Here is a 22929-nt window from a genome sequence, read left to right as displayed (position 1 = left end):
TTTGAGGAGGGCGGGGGTATTAGTGCTGATACGGTGTCTGAACTGCGTAGAGCCACGGATTTGTCTCTCAGGGCCACCAAGGAGACGGCTAAATCCATCGGCCGCTCTATGGCAGCCCTGGTGGCCACTGAGAGGCATCTGTGGCTCAACTTAAGTAACATAAAGGACAAAGAAAAACATGTTCTTTTAGATGCACCAGTATCCACGCAAGGGTTATTTGGAGACGCAGTTAATAGTGCTGTAGCGAAGTCACAAGAAGCTTCAAAACAGGCAGCTGCACTTCAGAAACTTCTCCCCCGCCGTTCTTTCTATGAGGCTGCTGAGCGGGAGCAGCCTCACTCCTCTAAAAAGAGCGCTGAGCACCGCGCCACTCAGAAACAGAGCGTTTCCTCCCGTGCTCCCCCACAAAAATCTCGGGGACACGGAGGGCGCTCTCAAACCCAGCAGTCTTCGAGGGGTAAAACGGATCTGCGGACCGTTATTACCGCCAAGAAGGCTGCTGGGAAAAAGTCCTGATGTCTGAGGGCTCAGGACAAATGAGGGTAGTCCCCCCGAAGCAGAGCGGTTAACACCTCTTTTCACGGTGCCCGTCTCTCTTCGGTGCCCTCAGGGGACCGTTCTGCCAACCCTGCCGCCTCCGGCGTTACAGGGCGCAGCGGTCTCCGGCGAGCACATATCTCAAGGTCCACCCGGAAACGTAGTGGCCTCGGGATGCCCGCCTCCTCTGAGGAGGGTGCTAGAGCAGTCTGTTTGGTCGTTCCCTGCCGGTGCGCCGTTACAGGGCGACGAACCGACTGCTCAACAGCAGGAGAAAAATACGGTGCCGTCTCTCTTCGGTGCCCTCAGGGGACCGTTCTGCCAACCCTGCCGCCTCCGGTGTTACAGGGCGCAGCGGTCTCCGGCGAGCACATATCTCAAGGTCCACCCGGAAACGTAGTGGCCTCGGGATGCCCGCCCCCTCTGAGGAGGGTGCTAGAGCAGTCTGTTTGGTCGTTCCCTGCCGGTGCGCCGTTACAGGGCGACGAACCGACTACTCAACAGCAACAAAATCCGAGAGACTGGTACCTCTAGTAGAATCTTTGACAGCGTGGAAGCTACTGTCAAATGTTTCTCGTTGGGTCCTGCAGACCGTGGAAAAAGGGTATTAGATACAATTCTGGTAACGCCCACCGCGGTTTATGGGGGTCCTGCCCACAATGGTGGGCCCCGAGCAGGTTCTGGTTATGGAACAGGAAGTAAACACTCTGTTAGAGAAAGGGGCCATAGAATATGTACCTCCCTCCAACAGGGAAACCGGGTTTTACAGCCGGTACTTCATAGTTCCAAAGTAGGACGGGGGATTGCGTCCCATTTTAGGTCTTCGAGTTGTCATGCAGCTCAAGTTCAAAATGTTAACATTGAGACAATCGTGCCACAGATTAGTCCGAGGACTGGTTTGTCACGATAGACCTCAAGGACGCATATTTCCATCCGTCCGTGTCATTGGAAGTTCCTGAGGTTTGCTTTCGGGGGCAAAGCATACCAATATCGAGTTCTTCCATTCGGCCTGGCTTTATCACCCCGCACTTTCACCAAATGCGTGGATGCAGCTCTGGCGCCTCTGCGCCTCCGGGGTATTCGCATCACGAACTACATCGACGATTGGTTGATTTTAGCTCAGTCGCATTAGATGGCGGTTCAACATCGAGATGTTGTTCTCGCCCATATGAAAGAGTTGGGGTTACGGCTGAACGCCAAGAAGAGTGTGCTTCTCTATTTTAGAGGACCACTTTTTTAGGCGTGGTTTGGGATTCAGTGTCGATGCAGGCGCGCCTGTCATCGCCACGCTTCGATCCTGGCAGCTGTGAGAAGTGTAAAGCTAGGCCAGCTACTCACTGTCAAACAGTTCCAGAGACTGTTGGGTCTCATGGCAGCAGCTTCCAACGGGATACCTTTTGGACTGCTGCACATGAGGCCCCTGCAGTGGTGGCTCAGGACCAGAGGGTTTTTCCCCGAGGGGCAACCCATTTCGCACAATCAAGGTCACGCGGTGATGCCTACGTGCCTTGGTTATGTGGAAGAAACCTTGGTTCCTGTCCCAGGGCCCAGTGCTGGGAGCTCCTTGTCGTCGCAAACTGCTAACGACGGATGCTTCCCTCACGGGTTGGGGAGCGATCCTGAGGGTCGCTCATCTCAAGGTCTGTGGGAAGACCATCATCGTTCCTGGCATTCTATAGCCTAGAGATGTTAGCTGTCTTCCGGGCTCTGAGGAGCTTTATCACAGGTCTCAGGGGACACCATGTGTAGTACATACGGACAACACGTCGGTAGTCGCCTATATCAAGGGGGTTTGCGCTGGCACGCCATATCCTCTTGTGGTCCCAGGGGAAGTTGCTGTCACTCAAGGCAGCCTACATCCCCGGGGTCCAGAATATAGGAGCAGACACTCTGTCGAGACAGGGGCCGAGGCCCGGGGAATGGTGGCTCCACCCCCGAGGTGGTGGAGCTGATATGGAAATTATAAGTGGATCTGTTTGCGTCTCGAGAGACGTCTCACTGTCCACTTTGGTTCTCCCTCACGCATCCAGCTCCTCTGGGACTGGATGCTATGGTACAGACGTGGCCGAGGCTACGTCTGTACGCCTTTCCCCCAGTTGCTCTGCTCCCGGGAGTTCTAGAAAGAGTTCGCAGGGACCGGGTTTGCCTGCTTCTTATAGCCCCGCGCTGGCCGGGCAGAGTATGGTTTCCCGATCTTGTGTCCCTCCTCGACGGGCCTCCTCTGGAGCTACCCGTCAGGAGGGACCTTCTGTCCCAAGCAGGGGGCTCGATTTTTCACCCCCGACCAGAACTGTGGAACCTGTGGGCTTGGCCTCTGAGGGGGCCCAGCTCATAGAGTCAGGTCTCTCAACTGAGGTTGTTGAGACCATTCTACAGTCCAGAGCTCCCTCCACGAGGAAACTTTATGCCCTGAACTGGAGAGTATTCACCTCTTTGTGTAGTGACCGTCGGTTGGATCCAGTCAACTGCCCAATTGGTACAGTTCTGGAGTTTCTGCAGGACCGGTTCACTGCAGGTCTGACCCCGTCCACTTTAAAGGTTTATGTGGCGGCCGTAGGTGCTTACCACAGTCCTTTGGGTGGAATGTCTGTGGGGAAAGACCCCTTTGGTATCTCGTTTCCCTCGTGGCACTTGGAGGTCCTCCTCCCTTTCGAAATCGGACCAGGAGGCGATTAATTTGCTTTGCCCTGTTCGGGCGTTAGACGCGTATGTCCACAGAGCTGCCCTGTGGCGTAAAAGTGACATTTGCTCCCCTAACAAGGGAGGTCCAGTGTCTAAGCAAAGGATGAGCAGTGGGTGGTTGAGACTATCTCACTTGCTTATGAGGCGGCTGGACAGCCTTCTCCTGTAGGCTGTCCGGTCGCACTCTACGAGGAGTATGGCGGCCTCTAAGGCCCTTATATCAGGAGTTTCGTTACAGGACGTTTGTGATGCGGCAGGCTGGTCCTCACCGCACACTTTCGTCAGGTTCTACTCTCTGGATCTAGACTCTGCTCCAGGGTCTCATGTTTTGTCTTCCTAGTGCTGCTCACCAGATTTCACACAGGACAGACATTTGTAGCTATGGAGGCGTTGGTATAGACGTTCCCATAGCGTCAAACTCGACGCAACGCGAGTTCCCTTGAAAGGGAACGCCTCGGTTACGACTGTAACCTCGGTTCCCTGAAGAGGGAACGAGCGTTGCGTCACCTTGCCATATCTCCTTCATGCCTGTCAACACGACTTCAGACTTTACGAAGCTTTCGTTTTCTGTTTCGGGCCGGCTTTTATAGCTTCCTGGTACGTGACGTCACCCGCCTCTGACGTTCCGCCACACCATTGGACTGATTTTACATGTGCTTCAAGACGTCATCACGCAAAGCGTTCCCATAGCGTCAAACTCGACGCAACGCTCGTTCCCTCTTCAGGGAACCGAGGTTACAGTCGTAACCGAGGCGTTTTAAACATATTAAAGATAACAAAACTAGTCTAATAACACAGTCTTTAGGGAAGCTACTGGCCATGTATAAAGTGCATTAAAATCATCACAATATTAATATGTTGCTTCACAAAATTTCCAGGAAAGCCATCAATAAATATACCCTTACAGAAAAACCACATGGGAAACGTGTTTTGCACATGGTAAATGTGTGCTTCATGTTTGTGTGAATCCCATGTAAATTACCCTGTGAAACACATGTTGAACACATGAAATTAATGTGGTTTTTCCATAAGGGGCATATTGAATATTTATAACTACATTTAGTGTTACTGTAATATACTGTGGTAACATTAGCCACGACTGTTAAAAGATACATTTAACAAAAAGACTGTGAAAGCTTCCTTGGGAGATCCGACATTAATACATTCTGATTTTACTGTATCATACTGTAATGTTGGAGCTGGCGAAATGGTTATCATGTTTTTTATTTTATTGTTAGCTTTCAAATTTGAGCTGTTAGCTCTGTGCTTTACATTTCTAAAGCTAGCCACTCTTTTTACTAGTACTTGAGTTTTCACTAGTGATAGCCTTCCCTTTTAGTACAACTGTAATTATGAGGCTGCATTAGTTTTACTGTCTGTCACTAATAAACATGTCATGTTTTACAGTGTGGACCATCTACGCATTAGCTGCTCTGCTAACGCTAACAGTCATAGCCATGGTAGCTAAGCTGCTCCTGCATCTTACTGTAAAGTAAGTACAAATGCTACAAACTAAATATATTTTATAAAGTTTTTCGATTTGAAATGCCATTATTAAGCATGAGATGAAGAATTGTGATGAAATTGACTAGCTTATAGAAGGTTTTATTGCAGGTACAAGGAAGTTGTGCAGGTTTATCACTGCACTGTTGTCAGATTTATAGAGTCTATTTTGCTCATAATGGATGTTCGCCTGTACAATTTGCATGTCATTTGGTTTTTACCAGGCATATTGCAGCACATAAAAGTGTGATGTGAATCAATCGTCTTTTTGTGTTTGTCGCCCCCTCTCAGATCCCCATCCATCCCGTCAATCAGCGGGTCAGATTCGTGTGCGCAGAGCACTACGTCTGAACCCTGGATCATCTTCTACAGACCTTCCACCATCTCTCTGTTTAAGAAGAAACTCAAGAACCACCATGGAGACCTCAGCCCTCTCGTGGGAAACTAACCTCAACGCCTCTGACCTCTACGGCTGCTTTAGCCCCCTAAAAGATGCACACACTGTACGCAATGCTGGTCTTCTGCTGCTGGGCGTTGAAAAGGGATCCGACCGATCCCTACTTCACTTCAAATGACCAGCGCAGGGCCCAGTCTAAACGTGCCAATCGGTTGTTGGTAAGAAACAAATAAACTGTGCAAAATGAGCTGGCCAATGCGCTTACTCTCAATTTGCATCTCAACAAATTATGTGACAGGTGCACATATAAACCAAGCGATTTGATTAGCAAAGGAGTGCTGGAATGTTTCTGTTGCCACAGACCAAAACGAACAAATGACCAATGGCGAAAAATGGAAAAGTGGCCCAGCTGTTTCTTTCTCTGCTTTCACAGAAGTGATGAACCGATAAGCGTCTGCATTAAAGAAAGCGTGAGACTCCAATGTGGAGCACACTGAAAGACAAAACCACTTATATAACCAAAAAAGAAAAAAAAAAGAAAAAATCCACGGAGCCCCTCTGGACGAGAGATACGATTCTGCTTCATTCACTCTTTAACCTCTAATGTAGGTCACCTGTTGTTGAGGAGCACAGAACTCCTTTCTTCAGATGTAAGAGAGCTGGCTGAACCGGCGGAGGATTGATGTCACAATCATGTCGAGAGCAATTCAGACTCAAAGTGAACAACAAAAAAGTCGAGAGAGAGAGAGAGAGAGAGAGAATAGGCGAGATGGACTGCGGAGAACCAAAGCCTGAAATTGCTACAAGTTGGGCAATGTTCAAAACGAGCTGTAGTTCAGACATCCCTATGGACCTCGCTTTCGTCTCTCATCGTTTGTGTTGGGTTTTGATCTTTCTGCATTGCCTTTAAGTGCCTTCAGGACTGAAAAAAAACTCTTGTCTGTCTTTAAAGCTGTCATAATGTCTCGATGATGTAAAAACATTGATCCTTTGGAGCATTGAATTGCAAATGAGAATAGGCACTAAGGGAGTGTTTTTTTCTTCTTGGGGATTCTCAAGATAAATGTAGTCCTGTGGGTGTCATTGGGGCATATTATTCTTGTCAGGTTTTCGACTTGAGCAAGAGAAGCATTGTGATGAACATTGTGTAATTCTATGTGGGAACAATCGAACATCATCCCCTTTCATTTCACTCCCCAATAGAGGCTGTGGTGAAATTCTTCCAAAACAATTTGCTCTTTCTCCCCCTTTACCACAACTTGAGCTCTCACATTCTGAAGCACTTTTCCAGCCAGCCAAAAACCATGCGGATCACTGCACTGCTAGCTGCGAGGATTGCAAAGGAACGCGCAAACCGGTTAAAGGGCTGGTTCACCCAAAAGTGAAAATTCTGTCAACATGTATAACGTTCTTAGAACACAAAAGAAGATATTTTCAGTGAATGTTTCAATTGTTTTTGTCCAAGTCGGTGGGATCCAAAACAGCATTGGTCCTCATTCATGAAAAATCTTTTGTGCAAATTTGTTCCTAAAGCGAAAGTGTTCCTTTTTTTTTTATTTATGTTAGTTGGTATGGAAAAAACGTACACCTCCTCCCAACCACACGTACGTGGTGCGTAAAACATTCAGATGTTAACATTAGTTAAATGTGGAAATAAGCGTAATATATAAAACACAAATTATTGAAAGTGGTTGTGTAATCCATTTTCTTTTTTATTATTATAGATCACACCAATAGTACTTGTCTGCAAGCTTAACACTTACATGTAATAATTCATTTTAATTCAAATGTGTATGTATGTGCGTCCCTTTTTACAAATGATTGTTTAACTATCAAAGTTGAGATTGATGATGAATTCATGAATTTCATGAATGAGGCCCAGTGTTCTCAAATGACTTTCAATGTATGGACAAAAAAGAGAAATTTCATTTTTGAGTAAACTATCCTGTTTTGTCATCATGACATTTAGCTTGCGGTTTACAGCACTTGCACAGCCATCAGTCACAGGTCAACCGTTTTGTACTTAGTGCTATGATGAGTAGTACTTAATGTAAGTTTTAGTGATATTGTAAAGGCCCTTCATTTATAAATCCCTTTGAGAACATTCAGTATATTATCTGACACATGGGGGAGCAGCATTGCATTTTTTGTGGGTATGTCACTAATGCTGTACCAACAAAAACGAATTAACAAAATCACTACATTTTGCACTTTATTACCGAAGTACTTATCTTGTGTAATGTTTTAGGGGCAACCTTTTTAAAACTATGATTATATCACAACTTGCATCTTTTGAAAACCAATACCTTGTATAAGAAAACAAATCTGTAACAAGACCTCAGCTAAGCAAGCCACCCACCCAATTCAAGTGCAAAGATCTCACTTTACCTCAATATAAGTGTGTTTGTCTGCACTTGTCTGTTAATTAATGCATACTTCGTCATAACCTTAGCTCTGCAGTGCCTGAGGCTGCCCATGCATACTAAAGTGTCACCGGTCACAGAGAAAGAGACAAACCCAAAGTGACAGGTTAAATCCAACAAGGTCATATTCATCTGGAAAGGCTGATGAATAATGCAGAAACCAGGCGTCCATTTAGATTGCAAGGCAGAACGCCGTAACACTTTTAGCAGTGGAAAAAAAGTGTCATATCCTTCTGTGGTTTATCACAATGCCACTGGGCCTTCCTTCTGAGAAACCAAGATAGGAATCCCTACAATTTTGGGAAAGGGTGCTTCCAGGGATAATAAAAAAAGATGTTGTTTTCATGGAATTGTAAATAAAATAGTGAGAATTTTAATTTATACCATAAATTATTGTTATTTTGGATGTAAAATGGGATATAATCTATCTTTTGTATGTTACCTTTGTAGTTTTTATTTAATGTGTCCTGAGTGCGAAAATAAATATGCATGTTTCTTATGCCTGTCGTGTTTGCTTTGTATACATCAGGAGTTGTCACTAATGCTATTTTTTTTAATGATGTCATGCAATAATTTACATAGAGGTAAGAAGAGAGCGAGAGAGAGGGAATTTACAATGCAAATTAGATCCTTCGGGAGACTCCATAATTTGCTTGTAAGATGACCAAAGTTTCATGCACAATCACAGCGTTTTATTAAAACAGACATGACAAAGGGGGAAATATGCAAACAAGCATGTAGTTGAAAACTAGACCTCCAAACAACATCTGCTGAAGAGAAAAAAAAGTGAAGGAAGGAAGAAATTCAGCTCTGATGTTTTCTGCGTTGCTTAAATGCTTATCAGATAAAATGACTACCAGACGTAGAGTGGATGCACAAACAAAGCCTGTATTACAGGCCCCATGTGTAAGCCATTTCCCCTGTGTGTGTGTGTGTGTGTGTGTGTGTGGCTGCCCACCTGCAGATGTTCATGGTATGTGAGGTGAACACATTCAGAGTATTACAATGCAACACAAACATAAATCACAAAATAAATACAATGTATCAATGAGTTTTTTTTACTGATCTGAATAAATGATGCACTCACAGCTAATGCATCTATTAAATTCATGGTGATTTGTTGATTGCCAATAAACACAATCAGCCTTTACTCGTTAAATACCACAGATAATGAAATCCACTCAGTCAGAAGCACTGCGTATTCAACAAGCATGACTATGAATCCTATAGTGCCCTCTACTGGTGTGGGTTACTTAACACATACTTTATTGTCATGTCTTTCCCTTATGAATAGCAGTTGCATTAATTCAAACAACAAATGTTTAGATGACATGACATTTCGTGGAGTTTTAGCGGTGTTAGAAGAAAAACAATGAAATACACACATCTCTGTTAGATTTTTTGTTTTTGTTTAATCTGGTAATGTGTCTTTACTTGAATTGCCAAAGCATAAACATTTTCCAGTTAGCTGTGATACAATGAAAAAGAATAGTAATTAGGCCTACATCAAGGGACATAATTAAAGAATATACACAATAATAAAAAGTAAAATTTATCAAAAAATAAAACTAGAAATCCAGAACTATCTATCAATAAATCTTTCTGCCTAATAAATCTTTCTATAAAATATTTTAGAAATTATTAGCCTAAATACATTTTTAAAGATTCACCAACTCGTTTGTGTGACAAGATTAAACAGTTAGAAAATGCTTTTGTCTACACGACAAAAATATATATAAGCCTACATACATATTATTCGTATTTCATAAAGTAAAATGATCTTTTTATTATAATTTTGATAATTGTGAATAAACCTGTCCCCACAGAACAAGCTTTCACACGTACATTAAAAATAAATTTGGCTCATTCGTATGGCTCACACATGTATGGGCTTTAAATTTCCAATATGTTTTAAAAGAGGGTAATAACAAAAGTTAATCAAGACGTCATTAACTTGGGGTCTATTTTTTTATGCAAGTCAAGGCCGGCTGTCAAGCACCATAGTTTTTACTACTGTTAATATTTACTGAATATTTGATCTGTAGCAGGTGGAGATCAAATATCTACATGTTTGTAGTCCAACAAAGATCCGCCGGAACTACAACTCGTCGCGCTACGGGTTTATGACGCAGTGCTTGCGCAACTGAACTTGAGAGAAACATGGCGGCCTCCATCAGGGCACTTAGATTTTTCTCCTATTCTACGCGAAATATTCATCATGTTTCACGGTGTCGAATCAAACATTTATGCTGTCGTGCTGGGATCACAGGGTGTCGAGGATATAGCGATAGCACAGAGGGCAGAAGTACGCACTTTGGATTCCAAACAGTCCCAGAGGAGGAGAAAGCAGAGAAAGGTGAGTTTACACACATCAGCTTATTAGGACTGTTTGACTAACGTTACTCAAAAGAGAATATATGACAACATTACATGATACGTTTATGTGTCCTGCTACCTAAATGTCACATACCTAAACAAAATTAAACTGGCTTTTTTAGTTGTTCTGTACAAGTATATGGAAACTATCTACTGGCAACTGTATCTGCCTTCATATTTGGTATAGGTTGTTTATGTATGTTCATTAGTATGATTAGTTGTCTATGCCTAATTAAACGTGTTTAAATTGAGTTTTTGATATTAGATAGTGTGTGCTAGAACCTTTCCACTAGGCATGCATGACATTTCCATTTCTCTCGTTGTTTTTCAACTGTCAGTGTATAAGGTGTTTGAAAGTGTGGCCGAGAAGTATGACGTGATGAATGACGCCATGAGTTTGGGAATCCACAGATTGTGGAAAGACACACTGCTGCACATTATGAACCCTCAGCCGGGGCTGCGGCTACTGGACACGGCTGGTGGCACAGGTTAATCAAAACTATCACTTGTTCGTTATTTCATTTCATTCATTTTAATTTTATTTATCTAGAGCTTTATACTATACAGATCGTTTTAAAGCAGCTTCACAGTAATAAACAAGAAAATAACAGCATTAATGCTGCCAAGTTCTTAAATTATTAAACGAATACAATTTCAGCTGAAAAGCAGCTCTAAAAAGACACTAGTGTCATTATTCAGCTCAATTTAGTTCAATAGTAGCATGAATGTTGCAAAGTTCTTTATTTATGAAATGAACTATAAAACAGTTCTACAGAAGATAGTAGTGTCATTACTCAGTTAAAGCTGCAGTCCGTAACCTTTTTGGGTTAAAAATTATCCAAAATAAATTGAGCAAGTACATAACCAGCCTGTGTTCAAAAGTATCTGCTTGCCTTAGCTCGATTTAAGATGGTAAGCTTGTAATAATGTTTTTAATTCCAGTGGTACTGGTGGATTTCTGCGGGAAATTCGAGCATGTCTTTGCGTCATTACATCACATCTGTACATATAAAGAAGATGTCTCGTCTAGTAGGCTATATTGCGTGTGAGGAAGTTGGAGGTGGAGATTTATAGCCTTTTCTCACAGCACTTGATATAATTAAACGTATAAATTTGATGGCAGATCCAGAAAGGTTCAAACAACAATCACCAGTGACAACTGGAGATTCACCCGTTGTAAAATGCGAAAGACTTCGGACTTCGGAGTCGCTACAGAAAAAAAGAGACTGTAACCGGGCCCATGCGAAAACAAGGATAAATATCGGAATGACATTAAATGTAGTCACGCAATGCAGATGTTGTTAGCATTAACAATTTGAGAACAAAGTATAATTTGCACGGTTTGACGTGATATGATAAGCGATGGTTAGATTTAATCGCCGTGATTTACTGCAATGTTTTTTTCCTTTAGTTGGTCAGAACAAAAGTGGATGTTACTTACTTGTTCAGATGATATTTTCCGGTGAAAATTCTTATGTTAGTCATATTTCCAAAAAGTAGAATCCGTGATTGCGAATGACAGTATCCACACCGGCGCGGTGACTGACAGCCGCACATTCTCCTCAAAACATTAATTCATCCGTGCTGTGCCGTGCCGGGGCACAACCCACGTAAAGTTGATAATTCCGCGAATAACTGCAATTGCAGATTTCGAACAGAAATGGCGACAAAGAGGAAAAACTACGGACTGCAGCTTTAAATGTTGATTCAGTTTAGTGCAAAGTTCGTCAAATTATGAAACAAGCCTTATTCAGTTATAAACAGAAGGCAATAGTGTCGTTATTCAGCTTAAGTCAGTTCAGTGTTGATTTAATTCAGTGCAATAACAGTGTTCAAGTTTTGTTCTCATTCAATACTGTCAATGCAATAAAATTGATAATATTACTGAATATAAAGTGTCTTTTAAATATTAATTGTCTTTTAATGTGCTTCTTGAACATCAGTGTTGGGTAAGTTACTCTGAAAGAGTAATTCATTACTAGCTACTAATTACATCTTCAACAGTGTAATTAGATTACTGTACTAATTACTCTCTAAAAAATATTGCATTACTCATTACTAATTATTTTCTAGATCCCATATCAGCCTCGACAAGTTGAACAATACAAGGATGGACATGAAACCGCTCTTTTAATTCTTTCATATAAATAATATAAAATTGCATAAATTATTCCTGAACTGACCAAAGTATTTAAAGGAGCCGTATGTAAGATTGTGGCCAAAACTGGTACTGCAATTACTTTCAAATTACTGTAGAGCGGTGTATCCCCTCCCCCTCCCCCCTGACTCGAGGTTGCCAGATAGGCTGCAGGATCCAGCAGGAACGTAGGCTGCTACGTAGCTGTGGTAACTAGAGCAGAGCTGGCAACCCGGATGCCGAAACACTACTGACTTCGTGATTGGTAGATAGGTGGAGGGTGGCGCTTCAGGCCAAAACACAAGATGACAACATCAACATCAGTTGAGGGCTGCAACTTCACTTTTTAAATGACAATATCCTGGCCGGACTACTGTTGTCAGTGATATAAGTATTTGAAATGAACATGATTTCTTAATGTCTAGTGACATATCAGGGCCATTTTATGATTAATTGAAATACATTTCTTACATACAGCTCCTTTAAAGCAAAAAGGTTTCAAAAACATACATTTGGACCATGGAAAAGTTGAGAGAAAAACAGTGTAAAAAATAGATAATTAAAATAAAAAATGTGATAAATTAAAATAAATAAATGATTAGAAAAGAAATGTAATGTAACACAGTAGAATCTAATTGTTTTCCAAATTATATTTTACATTTTTACACATAATAATGATTTTTCACTGAATAAATTGGGTCCTTACACATGAAAATATATAGCTGCCTTTTAAATTTTAGGATTGGGATGATCATATTTTCGGGTCCATGGCACTGAAAAGATTGAAAACCCCTGCCCTAGATGTTCGTACAAATTCAGAAATGTGCTATTCTGCTGTAGGTGACATCTCTTTCCGCTTCCTGGAGTACACGCACTCAATGTATGATCGTCAGCAGCGGCTAAGAGCAAAATCCCGTCAGACACCATCGTGGCAGGACATCACTGAACATTATGTGTCCGACGATGCAGGGCCTCCACAGTCACGGGCCGTGGTGTGTGACATCAATAAAGAAATGCTCAAAGTTGGAAAACAAAAGGCTGAGAAAGCAGGAATCAATACAGGTATGATCATCTGCAACCAAAGACATGATCATGCATGTTTTGGAGTGAAATATAAAGGTTGATTTCATTGTCACATGCTTGCAGGTCTGTCATGGGTCGCAGGCGATGCAGAAGAGCTTCCGTTCGATGACGATCAGTTTGACATATACACTATTGCCTTCGGCATCAGAAATGTCACCCACATAGAGCAAGTAAAGACTTCACACTTCACATCAGATTGCTGAACAGTTTAAAAATAGACACTGAAATAAATAACAGTCTTGAAAGCCGTTTAACTTCAAATTGTTGTCCATATTGCTGTACTACTTATGATCTGTGTGTCTTGCTATCTAATATAAAACATACTGCATTTCATGTTGTTATCATTTATTCATTTCCAGATTTGAAGAATGGGAGTGTATGAGGTCTTTGATCATTCTGTAGGCTAGTTATTATTATGATTTTCTTTAAGATGACGTCTCTGTTTGCAGGCTCTACAAGAGGCTTTGCGCGTCCTTAAGCCAGGTGGACGCTTCATGTGTCTAGAATTCAGCAAAGTGACCAACCCTCTTCTCGCAAGGTCATTGAAACACTGTTATTTTAGTATCACTATTATAGAATTCATTTTTAGTAATTTTGTTTTGTTTTTGTTTATATGTCTATATTGTTTTTATTCATTTTTATTTCCGTATTAATTTATTTTTGTGCATTTTAGTTATTTTTGTACAAGTTGAACTGAATGAAAATGAGAAATGTCGCCTGGGAAACTAGCTGAAATAAAATGAGCTATAAAAAAAGTTTTTTATATTTTCAGTTGACGTTTATTTTTACGGGGCACCTAAAGGGACATGGTGATGGAGGAAAAATAAGTAAATGCTTTTTTCCATCACCATGTCTTTTTAGGGCTCTTTTGCCAGTCATTAACACAGTCTTTGATTTGTCAGGCACTATTCTTTAAAAACACACTTTAAAATAATATGTATTGTATATTGTGCTATACTAAAAAATATTATAATCATTTATCACTTTTTTGTAATAACTTATGTACTTTAAAAAAAAAAAAAGATTTATTCATGCTCCATGATTTATTTATTTTTTGCAGGCTGTATGATGCATATAGTTTTCAGATGATCCCTGTGTTGGGTGAAGTGATCGCTGGAGACTGGAAATCATATCAATATTTGGTGGAAAGCATCCGAAAGTTCCCAGACCAGGTAACAAAAAACAAAATCCACATTCCTTAGTGATACAACTATTTGATAGGCATAAGAGACATGGCACAATAAGTGTTTAGAAGACTTTTCGTGCAAGTGCAATAATTTCCTTGTAGCTTTGATCCAAATGTCTATCTTCATTTTGCCTAAAATAAAACCGTGTTGGGTCTTGAAATTTAAGGGATCATTTTTAATTTGATTTTTCTTCAAGATTTCATTATTTTTCTTTGTGAAAGCCACACTGAAATTTTGACCATGCTAGGGGTACCTGAAGCCGAATACTATGTTGGGAAATTAGGCATTCTACGGAGCCCCTAAAGGGACATGGTGATGGGAAAAAAAATATGAGAAGGGAGGGAAAAAATGATTTCAATGTTTTCACAATTATATGGTTGGTTAATTATATTGTATATAATTTGTGGGCATCAGGAAGCAGCTATCAATATGTGGTGTATTGAAATTGCTTTTGAATGCGCGCGTGCGCTATTAACTATCCAAATTCAGATTTATCCTTCGGGCACATCCTTTGTTTTATTTTTGCAGCTTTTCAATGCTAAAATATCCTGAAAACTCAAAAGTATTACAATATTGTAAATAACATTTGAACTATGGTAATCTAAGCAAAGAGTGAAATGAAGCATTTTAGTATTTGTGTGAAAACGAATTATAGAATACGTTGTGAGACACCTTTATCATACTATATGTCTTCCACAGGAAACATTCAAGGAAATGATTGAGGATGCTGGCTTCTTGTGTGTCCAGTATTTTAACCTGACAGGAGGAATCGTTGCCATTCATTCAGGATTCAAGCTCTGAGTGCCTGTCATGAGTATAGCTTTCTCTCCAAATGAACTCTGACAAGAAAGAGTGCAGTTCTACAAACAATGGGACGACAGTAAAATCAAACACTTGTGCAACAGGCTCTTAGGAAACTCCGCATGGAAAGTCCTGTGTTCATGTATTTATGCTGTTGGTATATTGAAACACAGTTCACCCTTTGAAGTGAAAATGGAAGAGATTAAAATGTTCTTTAAAGTTTGAGTGAAATGTTTTCCTGAGATATTTAAATTGTTAAAGCTGATGGAATGTGAGCACTATTTTTATTTGTACAAGCTGGACAATGTGTTGCACATGCTGACCTAATAAAACAAAAAAGACAATGTTTTATTTTATCCCATTGCACAATGTAAGTTTAGTAATGAACACTCCCAATGAATTACCCATCATTCATATAATGCTGTGTGAGTTCTACTTCTCGACTCAATCAAATCCACACACTTTTGTATTAGTGGAACTGGTCCTTAACATGAACAACTTCCCTGTGATGTGTTGTGCTTGGCGAAAATGAAACAGTCAATTGTGTTTTTACTTTAATAAAACCATATATTTTTTAAAGATCTTTGTACACTTTGTTACAAAACTGTACTAAAATTTTAAAATCAGTTTTTGGTCAGAGAATATTTAATCGTCTTGTGTGCAATTACCATGTATTTACAAAGTCTCTTATTAGTGATCTCAAGAAAAAAGAAAAGAACCTCACAGACACTCTGAACATAAGACATGGCTTAAAAGATAAATATATTAGTCAATAAATATTCAGAGAACATATTTCCATTTATGAAATGTGCTGCTACACAGATACAGAAATATACACAGATCAAACTCTAACCTTTAACATTTGTAAAATGATAATGGAGAAAATAATTATATCTTTAAAAAAATTAAAAAATATTAATTTTTGTACACATTTTCTTTTATACAATCTTAAGTGCTACAAACAATACGAAATATTAAATAGTGACTCAAGTACCCAGAAAAAATGCTATATTTGCAGTACATATTTCTATGCAAGGCAAGAGTAGATTCTCATGTTACGGCACTGTTTTAGTCTATGTATAAATAAAGTTATTTTAAAATGACCGCCTGTGTAAGCTGTATGGGTACATTTCATAGAAACAGTATAAAATACTCTGTAAAAACAGAAAGGCATGATGATATGATGGTGTATGTGTAAAGCATGAGTGCAATGTGTAGTTATTAAAGGTAATTATGCGGTTTTTGATACATATAAATATATATATACCACTGCATTCCAATCTCTTTAAACCATTATACTTTGGCGTCTTTCTGACAAACTGCTAGCTTAAAAAAAAAGAGCAACTTAGGGGTCAAACACTAGAGATCCTACACCTCTAACCCTATAGAGTAGTCAGGTTCTAATTCAACCAGTGGTGTTTTGACTGTACCCTGGAGACAAACTAAACTTTGGTGTGATATACATGTAGCTCAGTAGTCTCCATTGACAAGTATAAAAAAAAAAAAAAAAAAAAAAGAGGAACTTTTATTTTTAAAATGGTCTGTTTCTGTACTAAAAAGACAAAGGCCCTGAGAGAGGAAGAGAAAGAGGGAGATGTACATATTCAAGTCCGATTTACACCTAGCTAAGTTGTCGGTGAGAAATGACCCCAAGCACCTGATGTGCACTCCCTCCACATGAAGTGTTCCATTTTGGTTTTTATTTCTCTAAATGAAATCATTTAGTTTACTGAGATGTACGTACATGCTGTATGACTTCTTACTGCTCGCATGCAATTCTGAATGTAAAAAGAGCATTCAAATTATCTTAGCGCTAATAACATGGAACTTAGGCATAATCTAAATTGTCATAAAAACGTAAAAGTTAGTCATATACATTTAGACATAATCCCTGGTCCTAGTCCAATCAAGAAAGCATTCATATAATGATGCTCTGTATGACTCACATTTCTGAGTTTGTGTTGCATGAGGAAGTATGTGAAATTCAAATATAGCTGTTATTTAGCTTTGTACTTTTGCCTTCTATAACCATTGTGTTGATGTGACAGATTCTGAAGGCCACAGGAATGAACAAGATCAACACTGAAAGAAAAAAAAAGTACAATTGTAAAATCTTAATTTGAAAAGCAAACCATTTCTGATAAGTACACTCCAGAGTTTTGACAACACAACTATTTAAAAGTTTAACATTTATTGATTTTCAAGAGCCTGTGCTGTTTTGGGGTCTCCTATCAGAGCCCTGATCTATCATAAGATGCTTTGCCACCCCCTTGTGTTTCAGACACGCCAGTACACTGTGAGGAAAACAGTGCTGTCGCCTCTTCATCCTGAGGCTGCTGATAAACTTGACCTCTACATTGTCCTGAGGTGAAAAACAAGTCACAATTCTCCTCAGAAGTCCTCTCTTCCCTCTCTAGGTTAAGTCTAGGAGGGAGCAAACATGTTTGTGGTTCTGGACCCAAGCCTAATTCACAGTCTGTATCCTCAGGAATTATGGGTATTCGCTGTGATAGCTCACAGCAACCCTGACCCATGCATCCGTCACTGTCTGTCTGGGTGTACTGTACGTTAACTGAACAATCTTCAGCGTAATTACTAGCACTTCCTCTGTGTACAGTCATCTCTGTGTAAAAGCAGCACGGCAGTCCGTCATAGCTAACATGATCTGGAGACGGTAGCTGCTCTGTGCTAACGCTATAAAAGTTCTGTGGGGAAGCGACCGCCTGAGACTCTGCGGCCCATCTGCAGCGTCCTCGGTCTTCTCCTTCCTTGCCTTTACGTTCTAAGTGTAATTTAGGTACCTCAAAACAGCAGTTGCAAGCTACCCCTTGCTCTCCACAAGGCTTCACAGAGCTGTGGCTCCTTTCTGCCACAGAGCCCTCTAGGGGCCCGGCTGAGGTAGTGCTAGTAAGTTCCCTGGTTTCCAATGAAGAGTGGTTACTACAATTGGGCTCCAGGCTGCAGTTAGACAACTGGTCCCCAGAACTGTAACACACTCCAACTGGAGGTTGTAGGCAGTCCATCATCCCTGATACTGGGGCCGAAATGTCATCAGCTGGAGGGGCGGCAGAAAACAGCGTCCCAGCCTCCCCAGCCGATCCCCGACACGGACTCTTACTTCGGTACACGTAGGGATCATAATCACTGCTTAGCGAGCTCCGGAACGTCGAACAGCTTCCATACACGCCCTGGTTGCTGACTTCCGTACAATCCAACATGGAGTCACTTGAGGAGCAGTGGCACTGACCCGAACTGCTGCTGCTGTCACTTCCAGGACAGTCCGCAAGGTAACCGCTACACACGGAGCGGTGCCCGTGGTAACAACTAAGTCCTGAGGTGCTTCCGGAGTCACCCAAACGAGAAGAGGAAGCCGGTGCCATGTGCACCACAGTAGGATACAAAAGTCCTGGCTGGAAGGGTCGACTGTGACCTTTGTGTAGTCCATTACCAGGCTGACCTTCAGGTTGTGGAAAGGTCAAGCCCTGAAAATAGTAGTGCTGGTACATGGTCTCGTACTGGGAAAAGCAGGCAGCACGAGAAAAGTTGCGTCCATGGAATTTGGGCCGTTTGAATGTATGGGTTTGTGGGTAAGCAGGGCCGCGATGCTCCATGCCGCAATGGTGCGGGTTTAGTGTGCGGTCCAAATGGAGGGCAGGGTAACCCCGAATAAAGGAAGATTGCGAAGGATAGAGGCCCTGCTCAGGGTGCTGGTCCACTGTTAAAACAGTGATGGGGTTGCCATGGGGGTCCATGCTGGTCCGTGTAGGGTAGGCCGTCACTTGCCCGGCTCTGTGCACTCTTCCTGGATAATGAACAGGGAGGACAACTCTCTGCTGGCGGCTGTGGACTGGGTTTCCTGGATCCAGGCAAACGGCACCTGGGTTTCCCTTTTTTTGTTCTGGTAGAAAATAAAAATGCACAGTTAAAAAATTAACTGAATCATTATTTAGACATATTTGACAAGTTTATTCGCCGGTTTCTGATGCTCACCAATAATGTTGTGCCTGCAGTGTGGACAAGTGTGGTGCTGAAGTAGCCAAGGGTCCACACATTTCTTGTGAAATCGGTGTGCACAAGGGATAACCCTCAACTCCTGCAAGTGTGGAGGAGAAGATTTGTGAGGTCAACAGGTCTGTCTTAACATTTTTGTGGGCCTTCCAGTTATTGCAATGACATTTTGAAGCTTCCTGAAATGCAATATTCGCAAACCCCAAAAAACAGATAACCATGGGCCCCAATTTTATGCTTTTACCAAGTCACAGAGCTGCTTTAGATCAGGGGTGTCCAATTCTGCGTCTGGAGGGCCAATGTCCTGAGGTGCTTCTCAATACTCAAATTGATACTTCCTCATTTCTTCGCTCCTCCGTCCTCTAGCCCGTGACCTGGGAAACTGATCGAACTCAGCCATTTTGAAGGACATCTCAATTCTCTAATTGCACCGCGAGGAGGAGAGGAATGAGGAGTGAGGAAGATTCCTGAGGAGTCATGAGCGAGGATATACACAGGTGTATCCTTCCCTCGCATCCTAAGGGAGAGGAGCTAAGACGTGTGGAAATGAAACGAGGATGCACAAATAAGAAATGAGAAGCACCCCTGGAGAATTTAACTTTAACCTGCACCAACACACTAGCCAGAAAGTTTCTAGCAATCTGGAAGACCTTGATTAGCTGGTTCAGGTGTGTTTAATTAGGGCTGGAACTAAACTTAACAGGAAGGTGGCCCTCCAAAAGCAGAATCTGACACCCCTGCTTTAGATGCAAAAATACCACATTGTGCATGTGAACTGTAGATGGCGCCACCGTTACACAGCATGTCAGTGCTCAAGATGCTAACATTCTCAATCCCTTTCGAAGAGATGCACTCCTGTGCCTTCAGACCGAAAGCCTAACTTCACAGATCTCACCCACAGAAGTCATTCTCTGTCCCCAAGCATGACTCATCCCCCCTCCCTCTGCCTTTCCGCCCCGCTTTTGTTGCTTTTCTTAATCATCACAGACAAACCCTTTGATGCCATTGAGCCTTTTATATCGCCACTTCCTCTGTGCATCTAAGACGACTTGATTTCTTTGTTGTGTGCTTTTTTTTTTAGCATGACACATAACCACAAAGGCGAATAAAAAAATGTCACCAGCGTTAGTCTTCATATATTTTGAGACAAAAGAAGCACAGGGAGGCCAAAACATGGATGTTTAAGACAACATTATCAAAAACCTCAAAAAGGTCCATTGCCGAATAAACCAAATCAACCAAAATAAATAAACTTGAAAGCATGACTAATTTTCCAGGGTCATGCAATAGTGGTTTGGCATATTCCTTTAATCTGTTAGCCTGTAATTTGGTTTTGGAATAGATATTAGAGAACTGACAAAGTGAGGAAATTTGGCCAGTTTTTATTTCCTACAAGCTTTTGAACATTTGTGAAGATATTTACCTCGCCATCGATGTATTTCTCAAGGCATATGGCACAGTCTGATGTGGAACTACTGCTCACGGAGTCTGATGCTCCACAGCTGGCCTCACGTTGACCCTTGACCTTAGCCTTGAACTTGCGTGTTTCCATCTTTTCCAGGGCCTGAATAGCCATCCGGTTCATGGAACTCTGACAGGTGGGGAAACAATCATGTACAGAAGGCATGTCAGGAATGGCAAGAAACAAACTTCTTTAAATTGTACATTGACATGAAACAAGACACCTTCTGTGAATGAATCATATTGCATGAGACGATGAGGTCAAAATTTAGACCTCAAATTGAATTGTTACAGTGTAATCAAATATGCATCAAACTGCGTTATGGAGCCTCACCTGGCTGCGTCTTTGCTTGAGCTTTATCTTGATGAGGAGGATGAGGCAGACCAGAGACACCACAACGAAGAACGCCAGGAAGATTCCCATGTCAAAATACTCTGTGGGCTGTTGTAGACAACAGGAACATGTCAGAACATTTTACAGATAAGGTGTACGCAAAAAAGATTACATACAAAAAATAATTACAAACTTTTTAAAATACAGCTTTCTTTGTGGGAAACTCATGTGATAACGCAACAGCCAAACACAACCTGCCCTAGAGGGTGTACTTTAAAGGAGATTCATTTTTAGACAGTTTTATTACACGGAATACTTCATTCTGATTGGTCAATCGCACCATCCAGCGGTATGTAATTCCCCGATAACACCTATTACCAATTCACCAACTCATTGTGGACTGTTTCAAAAGAGTTGTATAATCTAACCTTTATAATGTCTGTATAATCTAACCTTTATCACCCGCATCTGTCTCAACTTTTTTGTAGTGTGTTGCAGCAATCAATATCAAAATTTGTTTATATTTACAAAATACAATTATGTTGGTCAGTGAAAAAATTGGAAAACTTTTCTTTGTACTTTTGTCAGTTAAAAAAAAAGGTTCAAGAGACAGATTATCACAGATTGTGAATTTTATTGCATTTTACAAAATGTCCCATCTTTTCTGGAAATGGGGTTGTAGATAAACGTTCTTGTGGCCCATAAAGTTCCAACTATAACTAACATACTAATATATTTTATTGCATGCAATTCAAGTGTCAACTCTCACCCTTGGTGGTCGATGTTGGATTCTGGCTCGTGCAACTTTTTGCTTATTGACTATGTTCATCAGTTTAACAGCATCGGCTCCTTTGACATAGACCACCGGCCTCTTTAAGGGGTCCTCTGAAACCTGGTTCAACTAGAGAAAATAATGAGAAAAAAGACATTAAGAACTTGAGAGAGAGATTTCAAGCTCTCATGCCAGACCACTTAACAAATAAACGATACAGTTATTTTGAGTAAAAACTCTCAAAAGCAGCAAAAAACCCATTATACTGCTATGGCTTTACATCTGAAGATGCACTTAGAAAAATACATGTAATTATTTTAATGAATAACGTTTCCAATCATTATTCAATCTGCCCAATCTACATGCAGTCGGTTGCCAGGGAAAAGCTCTCCCCGACAACATACACCCATGTGAAAAAGCAACCTATAGAGTCCAGACGTGGAAACTGTGGTTGGCCTTTTTTTTCTATAGAAGGGGAAAGTAGCAGTAAACCAATTGCATGTTGCAAATGTGGATGCTCAATTTAGCCTTGTAGCTCCCTCAGACTACAGCTCCAGTCTGTAATTTGAAAAACCTGAGGGAAATACCAGGGATATTTAAGCCTCTATTTCTCCCTCTGTCGTCATGTCTCTCATGTGAAATATGGGAAGTTGAAAGATAGTCATTTAAGCGTTCTTTTCCCCCTCTTATTTTTCAGGTCTGTTGGGTTTTCATTCAAGAAAAGATGCACAGACTCAGGGAAATCCTCCCGTTTCAAACAACGCATTCTCTATGTTTACACATTACAACACGATAGAAATACAGGCTCTAACAGCACACGTACATCGTAGAGACGTCTTTGCGGTTTGTGCATTTTTATCTTGACGATTTACAGCATTCGCTTATCTGCAATACACTTCTAAGGTGTTTGTCACATGGAATAGAATAACATTTAACAGAAATTGGGACGTTTATGATTTTTTTCCTGGAATCGGTTTTCTAAAGATATTTACTAAAGATTGTTTACAACAAAAGCAAAACCTGTCGCACTTTTTGAACACATTTAGTAACCCATCAGACAAAAATTAGATCACTTAAAGTTATAGCATACATTTTTCAGTTGAGGTATCACAGACGTCTTTGGCAATGTACATATGCTTACTGGGGGAGAAAAGAGAGAGAGAGAGAGAGAGAGAGAGAGAGAGAGAGAGAGAGAGAGGGAGAGAGAGAAAGAGAAAGAGAAAGAGAA

At 41.2% G+C, this 22929-nt stretch overlaps 3 protein-coding genes across 7 annotated transcripts in view; 2 read left to right on the top strand and 1 right to left on the bottom strand.

Moving 5' to 3' along the window:
- Positions 1–8040, top strand: part of kremen1 (kringle containing transmembrane protein 1) — a 66679-nt gene extending 58639 nt beyond the window's left edge. For 2 of the 3 annotated variants that reach the window (XM_084115678.1, XM_084115679.1), the window contains exons 9-10: positions 4627–4711; positions 5014–8033. In XM_084115678.1, coding sequence (XP_083971804.1) covers positions 4627–4711; positions 5014–5170 — 242 coding nt within the window. In that variant the 3' untranslated portion in view covers positions 5171–8033. Of the gene's footprint in view, positions 1–4626; positions 4712–5013 lie in introns of all 3 variants that reach the window. The other variant, XM_084115677.1, reaches the window with a different exon arrangement.
- Positions 8041–9676: 1636 nt separating this feature from the next.
- On the top strand, positions 9677–15705 carry coq5 (coenzyme Q5, methyltransferase). The gene is made up of 7 exons (XM_084115593.1): positions 9677–9898; positions 10257–10406; positions 12896–13117; positions 13202–13308; positions 13588–13676; positions 14199–14310; positions 15025–15705. The coding sequence occupies exons 1-7, from the start codon at positions 9703–9705 to the stop codon at positions 15124–15126; spliced, it is 978 nt and encodes a 325-aa protein (XP_083971719.1). The 5' UTR covers positions 9677–9702; the 3' UTR covers positions 15127–15705.
- Positions 15668–22929, bottom strand: part of znrf3 (zinc and ring finger 3) — a 70827-nt gene continuing 63565 nt past the window's right edge. For all 3 annotated transcript variants that reach the window (XM_084115590.1, XM_084115591.1, XM_084115592.1), the window contains 5 exons: positions 21699–21830; positions 20930–21037; positions 20558–20725; positions 19117–19219; positions 15668–19024 (listed from right to left, as the gene is read on the bottom strand). In XM_084115590.1, the coding sequence (XP_083971716.1) occupies positions 17358–19024; positions 19117–19219; positions 20558–20725; positions 20930–21037; positions 21699–21830 (2178 nt within the window). In that variant the 3' untranslated portion in view covers positions 15668–17357. The remainder of the gene's footprint in view (positions 19025–19116; positions 19220–20557; positions 20726–20929; positions 21038–21698; positions 21831–22929) is intronic.

The sequence above is a fragment of the Abramis brama genome, assembly GCF_963993115.1.
Source record: "Abramis brama genome assembly, chromosome: 5".
Lineage (NCBI taxonomy): Eukaryota > Metazoa > Chordata > Actinopteri > Cypriniformes > Leuciscidae > Abramis > Abramis brama.
The sequence above is the reverse complement of the archived record's forward strand: the minus strand, read 5'-3'. Positions and strand labels throughout refer to the sequence as shown.